This window comes from Grampus griseus (genome assembly GCF_964374135.1).
Source record: "Grampus griseus genome assembly, chromosome: 11".
Classification (NCBI taxonomy): domain Eukaryota; kingdom Metazoa; phylum Chordata; class Mammalia; order Artiodactyla; family Delphinidae; genus Grampus; species Grampus griseus.
In genome coordinates, this window is record NC_139005.1 from 44,036,874 (window position 1) to 44,056,881 (window position 20,008).

Consider the following 20,008-nt stretch of genomic DNA (forward strand, 5'->3'; position numbering starts at 1 on the left):
CACAACTGGAACCTCACTTGCTGCCACATCCCGTTCCTGGTTCACTTTCTTACTGGGTGTTGGTCTTGGGTATACCCATCTTTCCATTTTTCTCCCTTCTCTCTCTCACCCTCTGGTTTTGTCTCATCCCCAGCTCTGTCTTTATCCCCCTTCTTGTCTCTGTCACTTGGAATCTTTCTAGACTATTTCTCAATGTCTCTAATATTTCCTTTGCCCCCCAAACACTATCATATCCTTAAGACTCTCTGTTCTCCCTCCCTGTCTTCAAAGCTCCAATATGTGTTCTCCCTAATTCCTTTTCCCATGTTCCCTTTGCCTCTCTTACTTCTTTTTCCAGGATTATACTTAAATTTTTTTTTTAATTTTTTAAATAGGCTCTCACTCTGCTGCCCAGTGGGACAATCCTTGCCCTGTGTAAGTTTCTACACATTTGAAAGTTTGGGCTTCCATTTTTGCAACACTACACTTGTGGCCATCCCCTCCAGGGGACCAGCACACCTCTAAACAGGTGCTGTCCAGGTAATTCAGCAGGCTGGCCCCTAGATCCTACTTTTATCATCCCCCAGGTATGCGCTCTCCATTCCTTTTCTATCTCAGAGCCCAGACGATGGAGAAGAGCTGCTAGGAGAATGCAGAGGAGTAAAATCAGGATAGAACCCAGACTCCTGACTCTCAGCCCAAACATCCGACCGGGGTCAAAATGCCTTCAGAGCCCCAGCTGCCTCTCTCTCTGCACCTGCAATCCTTGCCTCCCTGCATCTCTATTCCACTGGCTCCTGCTAAATCCGAGACTGAAATCAGACGCCAAGAATCTGCTTCTGACCTCCTCTGCCCAAATATTTGAGAAGTCACCTCACCCGCCACAGGAGGAAGGAGCAGGAAAGAAGAGAGAGAGACAGGCCACCCAAAATTAGCCTGGCTATAAATAGCCGAGACAGGGAGGGCGGTTCCCTTTCCCAGACCGGCCCCAGACCAGCCTAGTAAATGTAGATGTGTAGATTTTCCCTAAAGGAGAAATGAAACCAGATTGTTGGAGTGGGGAGCAGTATTTCAGGTTAAGGGGGAATGAAGAAGCCGGAGGAATCCAGAGAATGAAACAAGCTTAATATTCGAATAAACAACCTGCCAGAGAACTTTTGTATTTGAGTTCAAAGTTCAGGAATTCATTAAACTAAAACCAATGTTGGGAATTCCCTGGTGGTCCAGTGGTTAGAACCCCGCGCACTTTTACTGCGGTGGGCGCGGGTTTGATCCCTGGTCGGGAAGCTAAGATCCCACAAGCCCTGCGGCACGGCAAAAGAAAAAAAACAAACACCAATGCTGATACTATGTGTTTCCACTAATATAACAAAACTGTGGAGATGAAGAACAGATTGGTGATTGCCGGGGTACAGGGATGGGGGAGGTGGAGGTGTGAATATAAAAGGATAGCATAGGGAGTTCCTTCCTGGGGATGAAGAGCTCTGTCTCTTGATTTTGGTGGTGGTTATCAAACCTATCCGTGGGATAAGATTGCATAGAACTATGCACACACACAAATGAATGCATGTTAAAAAAAAAAACTGGGGAAACTTGAATAAGGCTTGTAGGCTAGTTAACAGTATTGTACCTATGTCAGCGTCCTGGTTTTGCTACTGTGCTACAGTTATATAAGATGCCGCCTCTGGGGGAAGCTGGGTGAAGGGGTACACAGGATTTCACGCACTATTTTTTTTTGCAGCTTCCTCTGAGTCTACAACTATTTCAAAATAATTTCAAAACATTTTAAACATTGATGGATTCCAGACCCAGCAAAGACTTTGGCCCTTGTCTGGCAGCCCCTCCCCCTCTAACAGCCCTCTTCCCCTCTGACAGGGATCCCTGTTTTTCACCTCCCCCAGATCACACATTTCCCAGCTGCTGTCTCTAGCTTAGGAGCAGACACTTCCAGGACACACACTGCAGGGTTAACTTCTCCCTATACCTCATCTGGCAGCAGAGCCTTGGAGCATATGTCCCAGGGTCAGCCTCTTCCTCCCCAACATACATGAGGACTTTCTCACCCCACCCATCTCTCCAGCACTGGAATCCTCCTGCTAGCCTCTGAATTCTGGCTGGAACCAAAGTTCAAACTATGGGAGCGACTGGGAGAGAAAGAATATAAACGTGATTGAGGACAGTCAGCGGGGAAACAACTTGACCGCTCTGGTCTTTGAGGATCCCAGGGAAACCCCTTGCGTCTTGGGGAGAAGGACTGTGAGGTCACTTCCCACAGTGAGCCATTTAGACTGTCTTGAGGGCCCTTTTTCTTTGAGCACTGGCTTCAGGCCAACATTTGGAACTTGGCCACAACACCAACGGCCCCCTCTTGAAGCCCAGCCAGATTTCCCAGTATGAGAAGCCTTCTGCACTCACACCATGTCCTCCCTCAGTCCTCACCCAACTCCTAACAGCTCAGCAGCATCTGGCCCTAAGGCTTGGCCCGGCTAGTCAGCTTGGAGCTTGCTAATTAAAGCTATCTGAAAGACACCTCAAAAGAACAGGGAAATGAGTGGACGAAAAGAGTATAGAGTTGCATTCATTTATTCTAAGAGAAAAATAATCTGAGTGGGAAATTGTAAGCAGAGGTGGGCAGAAAGAGATTTCAAATTTCAAGAGTCATTCTCCAGATATTCATGCAGCCAGTGTCCACCTCTACCAAAGGCAGGTGGAGCTGAGTTTCGACCACAGTAGACACTGAGGTTAGACAGTGAGCAACAAGGGCCCAGAAAAAGAGTAGGTGGAGGATGACCCTGGAGAGATCAACTGGAGTCCCCAGATACAGGCACCCATGTCCTCTGCCCAGCTCTAGGGCAAAGGAACAGCCAGTGTGTGGGAGAGGAGGGCGGGGCTGATGTCCGCAGAGTCCTGGCAGCCTCTATACCGTTGTGAAAATGTCAGGCAGTTGTACCAATGGGGTGAGGGTAATACAGGATGAGCCTGGCACTCTCCATGAGTCATCCTGATCTTAACAGTACAGACTCACCACTGAAACCCCCAACACCAACCCTCCCTCGTTAGCCCCTGCCCTCTGTTTCACGATCCGCTTGTCACCATTCTCTGGCACGCCGGCCAACCCCTGCCTTTCTTTCCCAGCTTTGCGAGTGAGGCACCAGGCATCTTCCAGTCTGCCTCTGTTTTGCTGGCTCACTGCGGTTGGAAGCGAAAGCCAGAGTGGGGGAGGACTGGGCCAGGCTGCCCTGCAATGCTCTCACTCTTCCCGCTTCTATTGATCAGCTCCTCTCTGGAGCGGAGCCTCTTCCCAAACACTCCCCCCACTACCAGGATTCCCTCCAACTGATGCCCCACAAGCATAGAGAGATATAATGACAAGAGACATGGGGCCGTCCCCAAAAGTGCTTCTGGGCCTCCCCCTCCTGGGTTCTCTCCCATGGTTTCTATAGTATAGTACAGTAGTTACACTCAAGCTCTGGCCTCAGATAGCCCAGATCTGTATCCTAGCTAGATCACTTATGAACTCTATTACTGCACTGCTCTGTACTGCAGATTCTTCCTCTGCAAACTGGGGATGACAGTTATTATACTTCACATGATTGTTCTAGGAATGAAATAATACACGTAAAGTGATTCACACATGGTAAGCACTCAGGATATGTTGTTAAAGAAGTACACATATAAGCAAAAACACATACACACAGTATCCAACACTTTTTATTCAGAGTTTTTATTTTGGCACTTAATGTTCTGCTTTATGCTGCCACTTAACCATTTCAACTCACTAATCCTTTGACACTTGTACACATCCCGGGATTTAAGATGCTAGTCTGCAAAGAGTTGAGTGAACTAATCAGTAATCTTCAGCTCTGACTCAGAAAATTCAAGAATGTTCTATTCTAAACCAATCAACGGGACTTCCCTGGTGGAGCAGTGGTTAAGAAGCCTGCCAATGCAGGGGACACGGGTTCGAGCCCTGGTCCGGGAAGATCCCACGTGCCGTGGAGCAACTAAGCCCGTGTGCCACAACTACTGAGCCTGCGCTCTTAGCCCACGAGCCACAACTACTAAAGCCAGCATGCCTAGATCCCGTGCTCAACAAGAGAAGCCACCGCGATGAGAAGCCCACGTAACGCAACGAAAAGTAGCCCCCGCGCACAGCAACTAGAGAAAGCCTGCGCGCAGCAACTCAGAGCCAACGCAGCCAGAGATAAATAAATAAATCAATCAGCATCCATTTCTCCTCCACCTGCAAGTAGATATAATAAAGTCAATTTCCAACTATGTAACTGAATCACAAAGTGAGAGAATGCCAAAGTTGGAAATAGCCTTAGATATGGTTTAGTGCAGTGATTCTCAACCTTGGATGCACACTAGAATCACCTGAACAGGGCTTCCCTGGTGGCGCAGTGGTTAAGAATCCGCCTGCTAATGCAGGGGGGGGACACAGGTTCGAGCCCTGGTCCAGGAAGATCCCACATGCCACGGAGCAACTAGGTCCGCGCACCACAACTACTGAGCCTGTGCTCTAGAGCCCGCGAGCCACAACTACTGAAGCCCGCGCACCTAGAGCCTGTGCTCCACAACAAGAGAAGCCAACAAAATGAGAAGCCTGCACACCAGAACGAACAGTAGCCCCCGCTCATAGTAACTAGAGAAAGCCCGCGGCGAGCAGCAACGAAGACCCAACACAGCCCAAAAAATTAATTAATTTTTTTTAAAAAAAGAATCACCTGGGCTTCCCTGGTGGCGCAGCGGTTGAGAATCCGCCTGCCGATGCAGGGGACGCAGGTTCGTGCCCCGGTCCGGTAAGATCCCACATGCCGCGGAGCAGCTGGGCCCGTGAGCCATGGACGCTGAGCCTGTGCGTCCAGAGCCTGTGCTCCGCAACGGGAGAGGCCACAACAGTGAGAGGCCCGCATACCAAAAACAAAAAAACAAAAAATCAGAATCACCTGAACAACTTTTTAAAAAATAATTATACCAGGCCTCCACCCTCAGAGATCTAGTTAATTGGTCTTCGACCAAGGCATATTTTTTAAAACTTCCCCAGATGATTCTAATGTATAGACAGGGCTGAGAACCACTGATTTAATCCGATCTTCTAATTTTCCTAAGGAGAAAACCAACACCCGGAGTGGATAAGCAACTTGCCCAAAGTCACCCGGCATGTCAGTGCACAGTACACCAAGAGAGAATGTTGTAATAGCAAGAATATGTTGCTGATGTTTATAATTTTTTCTTGTTGGGGTTAATCCCAGAAGCATTTCTCTTTAGTTCAGAGAGGTATTATATAATTTACCTTTTACTTTGGCAGCAGCTTATTCTACTGGTAAGAAATAAATGGGTTTGCATTCCCTGACCACAAAAGGACAGAGATGGAATTGCACATTCACCACACATAGCCAGCCAAATTAGCAAAGCTCCCTAGGAGGCCGCTGGAAGGGCCTAAAATGTTTCTTCTGGACAATGAGCAGCCAGAGCTGAGGGACTTTGGTGGGGTGGTGAGAAGAGAGCGAGCTGGAAGAGAGAGGAAAGCATTCCCCCCCCTAGAGGGAGGAGCTGAGGATCAACTGAAAACCGACCAGAGCTGCCAGGAGGGAACGGCCAGAGAAGGCAAAGAATTTCAATGAGTCCTGGGAGCCTCTGCTCCCGCAACAACCGAACCGTGATGGACAGCCTGGCAACAACCACCCTCCTGGGAGCCTGAGATCCAGAGGAGATTAAAAACTGGTTCTGCAATGTGGGTACGAAACCCACATTCCCACACTCACCAAAAGTGAGCTCCCAATAAAGACAAGAGCTCACCTGGCCCTACTATCCCCTCCCTTCCCAGCCAAGATCCTCATTACCTACCACCCCAAGTCTCAAAAGGAGGGCGGTTCCGGGCCTCACGTGACACTGCAGTCACGTGACCCCGGGCCCAGCGGGAGCCGAGCAGCTCGTTCCAGTTCCGGGAGCCGGAGGGGGCCGGGCGCGCCCTGCCCCCAGCCCGCCGCGACCATGCTGTCCCGCCTGCTGAAAGAACACCAGGCCAAGCAGAATGAACGCAAGGAGCTGCAGGGTGAGCCAAATATCCAGTCCGCCGTTTTCTCTCCCGCCGCGGCCTAGCCTCAGCCCGGAGCCTGGACCTTGAGTAACGGCCCAAATCCAAGGAAAGGCGCAGGCCAGTGGGCACGGGCATGTGGGAGAGGGAATTAGAGGAGCTTTTTGGGGAGCTCCGTTCTCTTGCCAACGGGCCCTGGTCTGTAGCAGCGCTCCAGTCCCCCACGGCAACGCCCCCCACGCTGTCTCCGCGGCATCCTAGCCCCGCCCCCTGTCACGGAACGCTGTGCCGATTGGTCCACGGAGCCGCTCATCCTGGAAGTGGGAAGGAACGCTCCTGAAAGGAAGCGGGTGTTGGGGACCCAGCAGAGCTGGGATTCTTGGAGGCCTGAAACCACCGAAATGGGGGTGGGGCCCTTGTTTCCTGAATCCGGACTGGGAATCCCGGAGTTACCAATCCTAAAGCCAAGACATGGGGAAAAGCGTGCCTGAGAGGCTGGAGTCCTGGGCGCTGCCACAGACTCGTTAGCGTCCCCGGGCGAATTGCTTCCCTTCTCAGGGTACCAGTTTCCTCACCGCTAAAATGAAAGGGCTTGCTTTATGTTTTGCAAGGTCCTTTCAGCTCTGGCACTCTGAGATTAGTTGAAATGTTCCCACAACTAGCAGAATAGTAATGAATGGGTGGGGGAACCTTAAGCACCACCCCTCAAAAAACCAAGCCTCCATTCTAATCCCTTTTCCCCCTCCACCCAGAGAAGAGGAGGCGAGAGGCTATCACTGCAGCGACCTGCCTGACAGAAGCTTTGGTGGATCACCTCAATGTGGGGTATGAACCTCTTCCCATCAACACCAACCCCGCCCCCCCCCCAAGTTTAGGCACTGGCAAGGTCTAGCCCTCAGACTGCTCTTGAGGAGATGAGATGTTCTGCTCATTCCCCTATCCTCCTCCCACCCAGCTTAACTTTTATGGAGAGAGGCTTGAGCCAGCTCTGACCCCTAACAAGGGCAGAGAGGAACAGCTGCGGTGGTTGGAAAAGCAGCCAGATTTCCCCTTCCCAACAATAACTTCCCTGGTGCTCACAACGTGATGCCGTCTGGCCACCTCTCTTCACCCGTCCAAGTGCAGCTGTCACTTCCAGCAGGAGGGAAAGCACCGTCCTTCACCACAGCTTCCCAGCCCCTCCTTCTCCACCTCCCACCCTCTGGCAGACCTGGAGAGCAGCTGGCAGGAAAGAGATGGCACAGCTGGTGAGGGTGAGGGCAGAACCTATGCCAGGAGCTACCTTAGAGCCAGGCTGTCACTTCCCTTCCTTCTGGGTCTCCAGAGACCACCCCTTGCCTTGGTCCTAAGTGAGGATGCCAGTAATGACCAGTGACTTGGGAAGGAGCAAAGAACATTGTCTCTTGACCCTGAGTGACCCAGAAAAGTGGAGAGATGATGATCTGATAGCCAGGCCATCTGTTGGGAGAAAGGAGGCAGTATGATGCCTTCCACCCCAGGGCAAGTCGAATAGCTTGGCTGTGAAGTCAGAGGCTGAGTCACCTAAGTGAGCCAGGCAGGAACTGTCACCTTCATTGCTCATCTCGGGAAGATTAGAGGGAGAGAAGGCTGTGGTTGGGGCCTCTGATCTCCCTTCCCTCCAGGCCTCTCCCTCCACGCAGTGTGAATGAGAGAAAGCAAGAGGTCAACAGGGAAAATAAGGATTTCAGGAACTCCCAGGGGAATCTTGAAGCATTGGGAGCACCCTGCTATGACTGTTTCAACTCCTCCAACACTCCGTACTGTGACCCAGCTGTCCCCCAGAGAGAAGGGACAGGGTCTGTGGCTTCCCTCCCTCCCACATTGGCGCCTCCTGGGCTCTGCTCTGTGGTTGGCCCAGGCTTCTCCTGCTTCTCTTCCTTTGCTAGGGGCCACCCCACTTTCAGCTTAGAGGGCAGCTAAGCCAAAGCCAGATTAGAAAGGGTTTTGTGTTGTTGCCCACGGCTCCTCTCATTCCCCAGAAAGGAAAACAAAGGCTCAGTCTATCTCAGCCCCTGTCAGGTGTCCTTCCCACTCTCTAGACAACCCCCCCCCGCCCCATCCCCTTGTCCCCTCCAGTCCCCACAGATTCCAGTGGGTGGGGGCAGCGGATGTGGAGTCTCTCAGCTGACCCAGAGCTTTGGGGTGGGGAATGAAAGATTCATCAGCCAGCAAGGGGGAACAGTTATTGCGGGGTGGGGGGGGGTGAGCGGGGGGCGGGGATACCAGCCTTGGGGCAGTAATGTAACTGCAGGCAACCATGATCAAGGAGAATAGAAAACCAGTTGCCTAGAGCAGAAGGAAGAGAGAGAGAGAGTGTGTGTGTGTGTGTTCCTTCATCTGTGTGGGCGAGAGGAGGACTGGGAGAGAGAGCCAAGAAGCAGCCCTTGGGATATCTTCCCTTGACCCTGAGTTCCTGGGGAGGGGGTTGCTCTCCCATCCCACCCTAGATTCAGGGAGGAGCCCAATTTCCCTTCCCAACTTCTCGCACGGATCTCTGGCCTTCCAATCATTGCCAGATGTGTCCCTGCCGCTGGATTTCCCAAGCTTCCCCATGCCCCCTTTTCCCTCCCAGCTTCTTCCTCAGTGATACCCCTCAGCCCCACCAGGTTAACCCTCCCTTTTCTCACCCAGCTTCAAGAACTCCTCTGGGGGTAGGAAATGGTATGTTTCTGGTCAGCTCCCGGCTAGGCTCTCCTGGGAATCCTGGGAATGGAAGGAAGGGACCGGGCTCATTTGCACGTACATCGTAGTCATTTGCCTCACATCCAGGAATGGCCAAAATCACACGGTTTTCTCCAGCCTGACTCCTGACCGGCCTCCCACTCTGGCAGTGGGGTATCAGTTCTGGAGACCACTCCCCACCAGCTGGGCGAGTTGACCTCCTTCCTCCTGCAACCTCTAGCGTGGCCCAGGCCTACATGAACCAGAGAAAGCTGGACCACGAGGTGAAGACCCTACAGGTCCAGGCTGCCCAGTTTGCCAAGCAGACAGGCCAGTGGATCGGGATGGTGGAGAACTTCAACCAGGCGCTCAAGGTAGGCCACGCTCCCTACGTCTCCAGCCACATCCTGCGCCCCCACTGGCTGCCTCCAGTGCGGTCACCTCAGGCCTGGGGTTGAGGAGGAAGTGGGGATCGTCCCAGAAACCCCAGAAATCTATGGCCCCAGTGTCACAGAAGCTAGAGAAGTAAAAGCAGCTGGTGGGTCCACACGAAGCCCTTTGTAGGGGATGGAATGAAAGTACCCCCATCCATCCCCTAGAGCCACACCCCACCCACCCTGACTCCCGGACTCCGCACCCCACCACCACCTTCCAGGAAATCGGGGATGTGGAGAACTGGGCTCGGAGCATCGAGCTGGACATGCGCACCATTGCCACCGCGCTGGAGTACGTCTACAAAGGGCAGCTGCAGTCGGCCCCCTCCTAGCCCCACTGCCCTCCCCTCCCCCATTCCTCCTACCTCCCCCAGGCGGGCAGGAAGGAGGGTGACAGGCCATGAATAAAACACAAGCCTCCATTTCTCTGTGTGTGTCTCAAGGAGCTACTAGCTCAGTGTGGGCGGTAGGAATGGAAGGTTCGAAGACTCTTCCTCTGAGCAATGGTACCTTTTGGGTAGAGGCTGGAACTAGCTTCCTCTTACAAGCTCAACTCTCTTCTCCTCCTTGGGCCTGGTACCTGATGCAGGTACTGTTGGGTAAGCAGAGGGTGGGAGTTTCCCACCCCTCCCCAGAGAAGGGCAGGGGGCCCTGTCCCAAGCTTCCTAACCCAGGACTTCCATTTCCCGCAGAGGAGAAACAAGACAGGGAGCAGGCCTGGTCCAGCTCTGGCTCTCTGCCTCTCCACGTGCTCACGGCCTCTCCCAGCCTGGTGCTAAGCAGTGTCATGAGTCTGGACCAGTTGGGAGATTAATTCTTGGGCATGGGAGCACTTCAGGGCAGGGAAGGGGGAGGAGTGACAGGTCCAAGGTCACCAACAGAGAGGGGCAGCTGCCATCCTTGATAGATCCCTCCTCTTAAGAATCTGTGACAGGACTTCCCTTGTGGCGCAGCGGTTAAGAATCCGCCTGCCAATGCAGGGGACACGGGTTCGAGCCCTGGTCCAGGAAGATCCCACATGCCGCGGAGCTACTAAGCCCGTGGGCGACAACTACTGAGCCTGCGCTCTAGAGCCCGCGAGCTGCAACTACTGAAGCCCGGGCACCGAGAGCCCGTGCTCTGCAACAAGGGAAACCACTGCAATGAGAAGCCCACGCACCGCAACAAAGAGTAGCCCCCGCTCGCCGCAACTAGAGAAAGCCTGCACACAGCAATGAAGACCCGACGCAGCCAAAAAATAAATTAAAAAAAAGAACAAAAAACAACAAAAAAAAAATGGGGCTTCCCTGGTGGCGCAGTGGTTGAGAGTCCACCTGCAGGACACGGGTTCGTGCCTTGGTCCGGGAAGATCCCACATGCCGCGGAGCGGCTGGGCCCCTGGGCCATGGCCCCTGAGCCTGCGCGTCTGGAGCCTGTGCTCCACAACGGGAGAGGCCACAACAGTGAGAGGCCCGCGTACCGCAAAAAAAAAAAAAAACGACTAAGCCTTGTGGAATTCAAAAATTTAGAAAAAAAAAGAAAAAGAAAAGAATCTGTGACAGAGGTGGTCAGGGAGCCCCACTGGAAAAGAGAGCCAAGCAGGGCACTGGGCGCTTCTGGCCTGTAGCAAGCCCTGGCTTCAACCCACAGGCCTCAGCCTCCCTGGCTCCTCCTCCCCCACCCCGCCCCACATGCACTTAATACTTCTGGCACCCAGTCCACCTGCCTCGGACTTTGGCCTCAGTGGTAGCTAGTGGGAGCCTGGGAAGCCCTGGAGCAAAGTTTCTCAAGCAAAGCAAAAGAAGAAACTTCAGGTGTTGTAGTGCCTGCTAGCTTTCCCCTGAGAAGGTAAGCAGGGTACTGGGAGCTCGGGGGCTATGAGAAGACTGGCAAGATGTTCATGTATTGATAACTCAAAGCCTAAAGCTTTTCATGCGCCTCCTCACACTTTATCCCTTTTGATCCCCCGCGGTTCCCAGGTGGGTGTGCTGGGTGTTAGTCCCACTTGGTAGATGAGAAAACAGGTTCCGAGACACAGTGAGGTGCTCGGCCTCACACAGTAAGCTTGGAGCCAGCAGGACTAAAATGCAGGGGCTCCGTATGTGTCTCCAAAAATAAGGCCCAGCTGGTTTAGCAGGAGGTAAGAGGTGATAACAAGATCCCTCTGCTCCTGTGTGGCGGGTCTGCACACAGGACCCAGCTCATCTGGTTTTAGTTAAGTTACCCACAGATACAGGGTCTGCCCAGATCTTCGCTTTACTTAGATGAACTGTAGTTTGCGAGTCTCAGACTGCTCAAACCAGAGACTTCCAGTTAGGGGGAAGATATGAGGGGCGAGGGCTGGTGGGCCAGAGTAAACTAGACAAGTCTCCCTGCCCAGCTTCGGCTGCCACCTGCAGGTCACTTGGGGTCCGGCCATGTGGCTGCCTCTGCTTCTTGGAGTCTCGCTCTGGGCAGCACTGTGGTTGCTCAGGGACCGGCAGAGCCTGCCCGCCAGCGATGCTTTCGTCTTTGTCACCGGCTGTGACTCGGGCTTTGGGCGGCTTCTGGCACTGAGGCTGGACCAGAGAGGCTTCCGAGTCCTGGCCAGCTGCCTGACCCCCTCAGGGGCAGAGGACCTCGAGCGGGTGGCCTCCTCCCGACTCCACACCACCCTGCTGGATGTCACAGATCCCCAGAGCGTCCGGCAGGCAGCCAAGTGGGTGGAAACACACGTCGGGGAAGCAGGTGAGTATGGCAAGGGGCCACCGGGAACGGGGCGTAAGGTGTGCACTCGCAGGGGCTGTGGGAAGCTAGAGGGACTGCGGGGGAGGAGCAGGGCTCAGATCCTCCCGGAAAGGAGAGGGCCCATTGGAATGCCTCACCTACCCTGTGCCTGTCTCACCTCCCCACAGGGCTTTTTGGTCTGGTGAATAATGCCGGCACGGCTGGCATCATCGGGCCCACACCTTGGCAGACACAGGAGGATTTCCAGCGGGTGCTGAATGTGAACACACTGGGTCCCATCGGGGTCACCCTCGCCCTGCTGCCCCTGCTGCGGCAGGCCCAGGGCCGGGTGATCAACATCACCAGTGTGCTGGGCCGCCTGGCAGCCAATGGAGGGGGCTACTGTGTCTCCAAGTTTGGCCTGGAGGCGTTCTCTGACAGCCTGAGGTGAGGGGTGCAGGGCCCTGCTCCCAGTCCGGGGGGAGCCACTCAACAAGCAGGTTAGCATCTGCCCTGCAGAGCTGATGAAAGCAGGGCGTGGTGGAAACTTAGAGACAGTTTAGGGCTCGAGTTTGTGGGTTCAAATCCCAGCCTTCTCTCATGTGAGCTTGGTGACCTTAGTCAGTTACTTCTCTTTTCCCCAGTTTGTTCCTCCTCTGTTAAATCAGGATGAGAAGGCCCGCCTCATGGGTGAGTAAAATGAGGTACATGTGAGGCCCCAACAGAGCCTGGCACATAGAAAATGCCCCCAAAAGCCCGCTCTCATTCTTATTAATGTTATTATTACTAATAACAACTATTACTTACCATGAGCTAGTACCTCTACTGAACACTTTCTCATTCAACTCTCCCAAAAATCCTGTAAGGGTAGGTGTTAACACCCTTAGGTAACATAAGTTCCCCAAGACCACATGACAGTGGGAGCACTGCCACGTATGCCCAGGTCTGCTTGCCTACAGACCCTGGTCATTACATTCTCCTGCCCCTCATCTTTAAACAATACTGTTCAAAGTCCCATGAGAGCGCAAGGGAGACTTAAGGATGACACAGGAGCAGAGTTTGATTCCCCCAAGCTGGGCCCACCTCCTGAAGGAAGTCTTCCTCTGTCACCATCACTCAGCAAACGACATCAATGTCTACTTTTGTCCCTATGCCTCAGTCTTTTAATTTTCCAATCAGCATCACAGAACACGTACTTTATACTTGGACTTCTGCAGTCTGTGCCGAGTACTCCCGCCCTCCCCCAGCAAACACCAGTCTACACCCTCCATATCCAGCCGTTGGGGCTCAACCCTGTGTTTTGGGATCTGGGGACTGTGGTTCTTCCAGTTCAGGAGTTGGCAGATTGTGGTTCTCAGGCCAGATCCCGCCACTGGCCTACAAGCTAATAATGGCTTTTACATTTTTAAATGGCGACAGTGTAAATGGTTATATAAGTAGCTACATAATATCATTACTTTTAGATCTGCAACGTGGAAAATATTTACTGTCTGGCCCTTTAAGAAGTTTGCAAGTCCCTGCTCTAGATGCTAGAAGAGAATACAAAGGAAAACAAACCTCAAAAATACCTCCTTCCCTCTGCCCCACTTGCCCCTCATCCCAGGGCAGCGGGGATATCCCTTCCTGTCATGACCACTGACCCTGTGATGCTTTCCTATCTTAGCCTCCCTACCCATGTCCCTGAAGTCCTCTCCCTATAAAGACAAGAACCCAGAAACCTCCCTCTGCCCCCACTCCAGGCGGGACGTGGCTCCTTTCGGGGTACGAGTCTCTATCGTGGAGCCTGGCTTCTTCCGAACCCCCGTGACAAACCTGGAAAGTCTGGAGGACAGCCTGCAGGCCTGCTGGGCACGGCTGCCTCCAGCCACACAGGCCCTCTATGGGGAGAGCTTCCTCACCAAATGTGAGTGATGGGCCCACGCAGGGGCATATGAAGGGAAATGAGAGTGCCACAAAGGCCAGGCCTGCACCAGCCTGCTGGGAGGAGGTGGGTAGAGCAGTCAGGGAAGGGGTGAGGGTGAACGGGATGCCATAGAACACCCAGGCCATGTGCAACCTGCCCACTCCCCAAACTGGGGAGGGGACTGAGGACCCCTCTCACCTCTACTGGGCAGCAAGCCCCAGGCCCCAGGAGATAGGGCCTGAGGTAGGCTGGAACAGGACAGGGACACTGATTACAACCGTCCGCTGGGCCGCAGATCTGAGAGTGCAGCAGCGCATCATGAACCTGATCTGTGACCCGGACCTGACCAAGGTGAGCAAGTGCCTGGAGCATGCCCTGACTGCCCGTCACCCCAGAACCCGCTACAGCCCAGGCTGGGACGCCAAGCTGCTCTGGCTGCCAGCCTCCTACCTGCCAGCCAGCCTGGTGGATGCTGTGCTCACCTGGGTCCTTCCCAAGCCTGCTCAGGCGGTCTACTGAACTCAGCCCTCCAGCAAGAGGTCGTCGTTCAAGGCAAGGACTTTGATTTATTTCTGTCCCCCACCCTGGCACTGCCTGGTGCTTGGTACAAAACAGGCACTCAATAAATGTGTATTGGGGCTTCCCTGGTGGCGCAGTGGTTAAGAATCCGCCTGCCAGTGCAGGGGACACGGGATCGAGCCCTGGTCCGGGAAGATCGCACAGGCTGTGGAGCTACTAAGCCCGTGCGCCACAAGTACTGAGCCCGCGTGCCACAACTACTGAAGCCCGGGCACCTAGAGCCTGTGCTCTGCAACACTAGAAGCCACGACGATGAGAAACCCGCACACCGCAATGAAGAATAGCGCCCGCTCGCCGCAAATAGAGAAAGCCCACGCACAGCAACGAAGACCCAACACAGCCAAAAATTAATTAATTAAAATGTGTGTTGTTCAAAACAAAACAAAAAACACTGTAGGTGGGCAAAAATGAAGGTGCCCGGTGGAAGACCCTATGTAACTCCTAACTAACCTAGGCTGACATCCTCCAGGGTCTCTGGCCCATTTAGTACCTGCAAAACAACCAGCACCCACTCGGGGGCGCAAGGGGATTGTCTTGCATCTGTAAGGCATCTTTGAAGCTGCATCTGGAGGGGTGGCCACTAGAGGGCACTGTTGGATGTTTCCTTTCTTCCTGGAGTAAGGTTGAAATTCAGTGTTTGGAGTGGGAAGGGGGACATGGGGAGGTGATGAAGAGGGGTCAAGGCCAAGCTGGGTGGTTTCCATGGGAAAAAAGCCAATACCCTCTTAAATTCTTCTGTTATCTAACGTAAGTCAAGAAGGATAGACACTGGCCACACAGGTATAAAAGCAACTTGTCACCATCCTGAAAGGAGCCAGGCCCCCTTGAGGGTCAGGGTGGCAAGGAGTTGCTGGGCCCTCAGAGGTGGGCAGAAGGCCAGGGAGAAGATGTCGACAGCGGATGTGGGCTGGTCTCTCCCAGGTAGGACCTTGGTAGAGAATCCCTTTGACGTGGGAAATGGCTTCACGAACACTTCAGCACTGAGCCTGGCAGCACAAGACTAGGAGACAGGGAGGGCAGTGGGCCTCAGCCGCCTCGGGATCCCCACTTCCACTGCCAGCCCAACGAACGCCTTCAGCACAATCCTCCTTTCCTCCACACCCCCCAAAGTAGGCCTGCCTTTCCAGAGGTGCAAACAGAACGGGGTCCCAGAGGACAGGAACATGGATGAGGAGGGGGAAGGGATAAAGTATCACTCTTTAAGACAAACTGAGACTCTCTCTCTTTTCGGTCTGAAAAAATAATCCGTTTAATTGAAAAACCTGGAGTATACTACCCACTCCCCTGGATGAGGGGGCTGAAGAGACTAGACCCCCTACATCACCTCATAGCCACTTCGGATGCTCTTCACAAGGCAGCAGGCAAAGACGATACCCAGGACCTAGAAGCAAAGACAGAGATGGGGGTGAAGAGGAGTCAGGGAAGTAAGGTACCCGGGGCCCACCCAAGAGACCCCAAACACCACCAGGCCTCCCCTCCCCAGGCCAGCACCTCCTGCTCAGCACCCTCCCACTGCCCCTAGATCCCAGATGCTCAAGGGCGTCTCTCACCTCCACAAAGGCAATGCCCAGGGCTGCTGCAGCCACCACCAGCAGTTTGTCCCTCAGCCAGCCCCCGATCTTCTCCACACAGCCCTGAAGGGTGGCAGGCACACAAGACACCATCAGAAACTTCCCACCCACCTTCCTTGGACCATCTGTCTCTCCCCCACCCTCTGTACCTTTAACCCCACCCCTAGTATACCCAAATTCCCTCCCCACCCCTGACGCCCAACTTCCCAGAGCCCCAACCCTCTCCACCTCCACCCCGGGTCCCTCTTTCCTCCTGAAACATTTCCCAGCTTCCCCAAGTCCCATACTATCTCAGCCCCCTCCCTACCTCAGTATGGATATCCTTCACGTTGAAATTAATCCCACAGCCCTGAGTGACATTGACACAGCAGGAGTCAGGGACTCGCTTGGCCACCATCAGGATCTTCTCCCAGTCTGTGTAGTTAGCCGCCCCGCAGCACTTAAACTGCGGAAAGATATGGGGGAAAAGGCTGTTAGGTGAACCTCCATCTTCAACATAGAGATGAGAATCTCCTTCCCCCATTACCCCTGCTCCCAGCAACCCCACTCACGTCTTCCTGCATACTGTCCAGGATCGATGCTGTATGGTTGTTTTGGGGATAATTCTGCATCTGCTGCCGGAAATCCTTATTAAATTCTGATATCACCTGGGAGTAGGGAGGAGCACTGTTGAGGCCAGAATTCAGGGCACCTGGGTCCCAGAGTCTCCAGGCCTCTGAGGCAAGGCCCTCCCTTTACTCCCTGCTTACCTTGTCTCTAAACACATAGCCAGCAATGGCTGCAGCCACCTCCACCAGCATGATAAGGGACAGGAAGATGGCAAACTGCAGGTGCAAAGGACGGGAGTCACGTTTGGAGTCTGGGTGAGAGGGGCCTGCCGGTCTCGGGAACGTTCACCAAGGTTTCCCTCACCCACCCACCCCGACAAGCCCCCTCCAGAGAAATGCCCTTCCGCAGTCCCAGGCACCCAGGCTGGCCCGTACCCACTCACCGTGATCATGAGACAGTAGTTCTCCTTGCAGGCTCCGCAGCAGCCCACAAAGGCCACCAGGAAGAGGAAGGCACCCACTGCGATGATGACCACGGGCAACAGGGAGCCAGGGGTGGTCCCCGGGGTGATGGTCTGATTCAGGACAAGCTGGGCCCCTATGCCCACAGCGATCAGCCCCACTGCAAAGGCCTGGGAGGAGGGCAGGTCAGGATTCAGAAGACCCACAACCCATCAGCCCTTCACGGTGGTGCACCCAGGACACAGGCGGAACCCTGCGCCATAGAGGCCGATTCTCACAGCCCCAGGAAACTTCTGACTATGGGGGAGAAGGAGGACGCATCCTTGCCCCACAGTGAGGGCTGGGAAATTGTTCAAGGCTCTCTGGGAGAAGGCAACCAGGAGGAACCACGCCTTCTTTCAAGAAGCTCCTCACCAAAAGCAAACAGAGACGTTCTCAGAAAGCCTTGACCCCAGGGCAGTGCTTAACACTAACAAAGAGCAGTGCTTCCTTTGAGCCGCTTCCTATGGGCCTCTAGGGCTCCCAGAACTGCCCTCTCACTATCCTCCAATGCCCACCACATCCTCATCAGCTGTGACTAGGGTTCCTCAAGCCAACTAGGCCAGGGAGGAGGAAAAGGGGGTAAAAGTAGCCTGCCCCTTCCTGGACAAACGGTAGCCTCTCCAGCCAGGAGCCCAGGACGGGAGCAATGGAGGTGGGCAGAGCCCTTACCCACCCCAAGCAGCCGGCAGGGGTGATGAGGGAATGGCAAGAAATGACGGAGTGGAGGGGGAGAGAGGAGGGTGGCGATAGCATCAGGCGGTTGGCTGGTTGCCCCACTGCCCCATATCACAAGAGACTGGGTCACCAGACAGGAAGGGCCCGGAGGGGTTACGGGGAGGGTGGCCCGCCATTGTCGGTCCAAACCAGCCTCAGAGGTTCCTGAAAGCTGGAGAAGAGGACGGCCGCGCTGGCCTCGGTCGTTCCCGGGCTTTCCTTCCACATCTGGTCCCCAGCTGCCTTCATTCCTGGCCCCTCAGCCCTCACCACTCCGGAGCCAGGTCTCCCCGCACCCTGCCAGCGCGCCCTCACCGTCCCCGCTCCCCACTCACGCAAAAGGCCAACAGAAGAACGTAGAGCAAGAACTTGACACATTTCATTCCTCCTTCCACCGCCATGGCTGCCTGGCCTGGGGCAGAGGGGACGGCAGGGGGATCAGAACCTGTCGAAGGGGGATCTCGGCTTCCGAGCTCCCTGCCGGGCCTCGAGACCTTCCCTGCGGGGCCCCCATTCCAGGCCCCTCCCACCCGGAAACCCGCGGTCAGATCCACGTCTCCCAGCCCCCTCTTCTCCCCGCAGGAGAGGGGTGGGGGCGCCCGCCGCCCAGCCCGGACCCCGCCCCGCCGCCTCCGCGGCCCGGGACCCAACCCAGGGCGCCGGCGGGGGCCAGGGCCGGACGCCCACCCTCGACCCTCCAGCCCCCAGGCGTTAAACACCCCCTCCCCACCTAACTAGTCACGAGAAACAGTCCTCAGCCCCAGCCCGACCCCCAGGCCTTTCCCCTGGGCTCTGACCACCGCCAAACAGAAGTGCGGCCGGCGCCCCCCCACCCCCACTCCGCCCGGGCCTCCGGAACTTTGCAAAGTTGCAAGGGCCTCGGGAGCGGCGAGGAGCGCGGCGGATCTTCGGAGGGCCGGGGCGAGCCCCTCCCCACCCCACGCGGAAGCCGGCGCGAGCCCCGCGTCCTCACCTGGGCTCCCCGACGCTGTGCGCTGCTCTCCTGCCGCGGCTCAGGGGCTCTCTAGCTGCGCCCCCCGGCTCTGGCCCCGCCCGGCGCGCGGCCCCGCCCCGACTCCAGCCACAGCCCCCTCCCCCGCCGAGTGGCCCCAGCCTCCCTCATGTGACGCGGGAACAGCTGCGGCCTGAGTCACCCGGCCCGCGTGGGGAAGGCCGAGCCCCCAGCCCGGTCGAGGCCACGTGGCCCCTGCCCGTAAGACAGCGCCCACCCCCGCAAAGAGAGGACGCCCAGGGCAGGACCTCGGGGTGCCTGGCGCCCTCCTGGCGCCGCCAGAAGGGGGCCACCTCGGGGTAGGAGAGCGGGATCCGGCGCCGCCTGGTTCTCTCTGGCTCAGGGAAACGGAGGAGACGTGTGAGAGCCAAAGGAGGGATGAGCGGCCCGAAGTTACTCTCTGAGCGCCCGGCCGGGCGGCAGAGCTGAGTCGAGGTGACAAGATGGTCTTCAAGAGGCCTGCATTCTCCACCCAGAGCCCACTCCCTTCCTCTCGCTCCAGCTCCATTCCACCCCTTCCCTGAGTCAGCAGAGGGCGCTGCTGGCTCTCTGGAATCGGGTGGGGGCAGAATAAACTTTCAGAAAGTCCCCAGCCTCACATCCTGGGAATCCCCCAGCGTTCTAGAGTGGGTGTTCCTGTCCCTCTCTCTCTCTTAGTCCCTTCTCCATTGTCTAGGGCTCCTGAGTAGTGAGCCGAGACGTGGAGGAAGCCCTTCGCAGCACCATTCCACCCAATCATGGCACGTCAGAGTCAGGTCCCTCCCTCTGGGAGAGGATTGCTGAGGTCAGCTCCCACCCCTCCTGGATCAGCTTGTTAACGGTAGAGGCGTGCGGAGGACACTAAGGCGGGCATGGCATATATTCCCTGGATTTCTCCATCCCATTCTAGCGGACAGCCCACAGGGCAAGGCCAGGAGAGGACTGGAAGGTGAAGGGGTTGGTATCAAGCTGCCACGCACCTCTTCTGCGTGGTGGTCCGCAGAAGGAGCTGTGTGAACAAGCAAAGGACAGAACCAACCACAACACCCCTGCCCCCCTGGCCTGGACCCAACCCCTTAGGTTCTTCTCGTCCTGCCTGAAGAACCGTTTCCTGAGCCTTCAGTACGTGTGCACAAGGAAGGAAACTATAAGAGCAGAAGGAAGGAGATCTGGGCTGGGCTGAGGACCAGTTTCCAGGATCACAATCTTCCAGCAAGACACACCAAGCCCCTTCTGGATTTTGCTTCCCAATTATCACGGCAGGCAGGCCGTGGAGGAGGAGCAAAGAAGCTGAAGAAAGGAGTTTCATCTGTTTCTGCCAGGCACGTGCTGGGCGCAGGGCCAGCGAGGTGAGGCAATTGGTGGCCCCGTCCTCTGC

The 20,008-nt window shown here is 55.4% G+C and overlaps 3 protein-coding genes across 4 annotated transcripts; 2 read left to right on the forward strand and 1 right to left on the reverse strand.

Moving 5' to 3' along the window:
• Positions 1-5,857: 5,857 nt before the first annotated feature.
• BLOC1S1 (biogenesis of lysosomal organelles complex 1 subunit 1) lies at positions 5,858-9,557 on the forward strand. The gene is made up of 4 exons (XM_082666730.1): positions 5,858-6,037; positions 6,772-6,844; positions 8,943-9,075; positions 9,357-9,557. The coding sequence occupies exons 1-4, from the start codon at positions 5,977-5,979 to the stop codon at positions 9,465-9,467; spliced, it is 378 nt and encodes a 125-aa protein (XP_082522856.1). The 5' UTR covers positions 5,858-5,976; the 3' UTR covers positions 9,468-9,557.
• A 646-nt stretch (positions 9,558-10,203) lies between these two features.
• On the forward strand, positions 10,204-14,366 carry RDH5 (retinol dehydrogenase 5). Of its 2 annotated transcripts, none has more exons than XM_082665108.1 (5): positions 10,204-10,962; positions 11,495-11,841; positions 12,009-12,267; positions 13,560-13,723; positions 14,019-14,366. In XM_082665108.1, exons 2-5 carry the CDS (start codon positions 11,532-11,534, stop codon positions 14,240-14,242), a joined length of 957 nt encoding a protein of 318 aa, XP_082521234.1. In that variant the 5' UTR covers positions 10,204-10,962; positions 11,495-11,531; the 3' UTR covers positions 14,243-14,366. The 2 variants fall into 2 exon arrangements, with proteins under 2 accessions (XP_082521234.1, XP_082521235.1); XM_082665109.1 differs by having other exon boundaries at positions 11,514-11,841.
• Positions 14,367-15,523: 1,157 nt separating this feature from the next.
• CD63 (CD63 molecule) lies at positions 15,524-18,752 on the reverse strand. The gene is made up of 8 exons (XM_082665783.1): positions 18,613-18,752; positions 17,975-18,051; positions 16,865-17,053; positions 16,623-16,697; positions 16,425-16,520; positions 16,181-16,318; positions 15,853-15,936; positions 15,524-15,683 (listed from the first exon to the last, which is right to left on the reverse strand). The coding sequence occupies exons 2-8, from the start codon at positions 18,038-18,040 to the stop codon at positions 15,618-15,620; spliced, it is 714 nt and encodes a 237-aa protein (XP_082521909.1). The 5' UTR covers positions 18,041-18,051; positions 18,613-18,752; the 3' UTR covers positions 15,524-15,617.
• Positions 18,753-20,008: the final 1,256 nt, after the last annotated feature.

Coding starts and splice junctions, on each gene's coding strand:
- BLOC1S1 (XM_082666730.1), top strand. CDS start 5,977: ATGCTGTCCCGCCTGCTGAAAGAACACCAGGCCAAGCAGAATGAACGC. Junction 6,038..6,771: donor TGAACGCAAGGAGCTGCAGG/GTGAGCCAAATA, acceptor CCCTCCACCCAG/AGAAGAGGAGGCGAGAGGCT. Junction 9,076..9,356: donor ACTTCAACCAGGCGCTCAAG/GTAGGCCACGCT, acceptor ACCACCTTCCAG/GAAATCGGGGATGTGGAGAA.
- RDH5 (XM_082665108.1), top strand. CDS start 11,532: ATGTGGCTGCCTCTGCTTCTTGGAGTCTCGCTCTGGGCAGCACTGTGG. Junction 12,268..13,559: donor GCGTTCTCTGACAGCCTGAG/GTGAGGGGTGCA, acceptor CCCCCACTCCAG/GCGGGACGTGGCTCCTTTCG. Junction 13,724..14,018: donor GGAGAGCTTCCTCACCAAAT/GTGAGTGATGGG, acceptor GCTGGGCCGCAG/ATCTGAGAGTGCAGCAGCGC.
- CD63 (XM_082665783.1), bottom strand. CDS start 18,040: ATGGCGGTGGAAGGAGGAATGAAATGTGTCAAGTTCTTGCTCTACGTT. Junction 16,698..16,864: donor ACTACTGTCTCATGATCACG/GTGAGTGGGTAC, acceptor TTGCACCTGCAG/TTTGCCATCTTCCTGTCCCT. Junction 16,521..16,622: donor GCTATGTGTTTAGAGACAAG/GTAAGCAGGGAG, acceptor CCCTACTCCCAG/GTGATATCAGAATTTAATAA.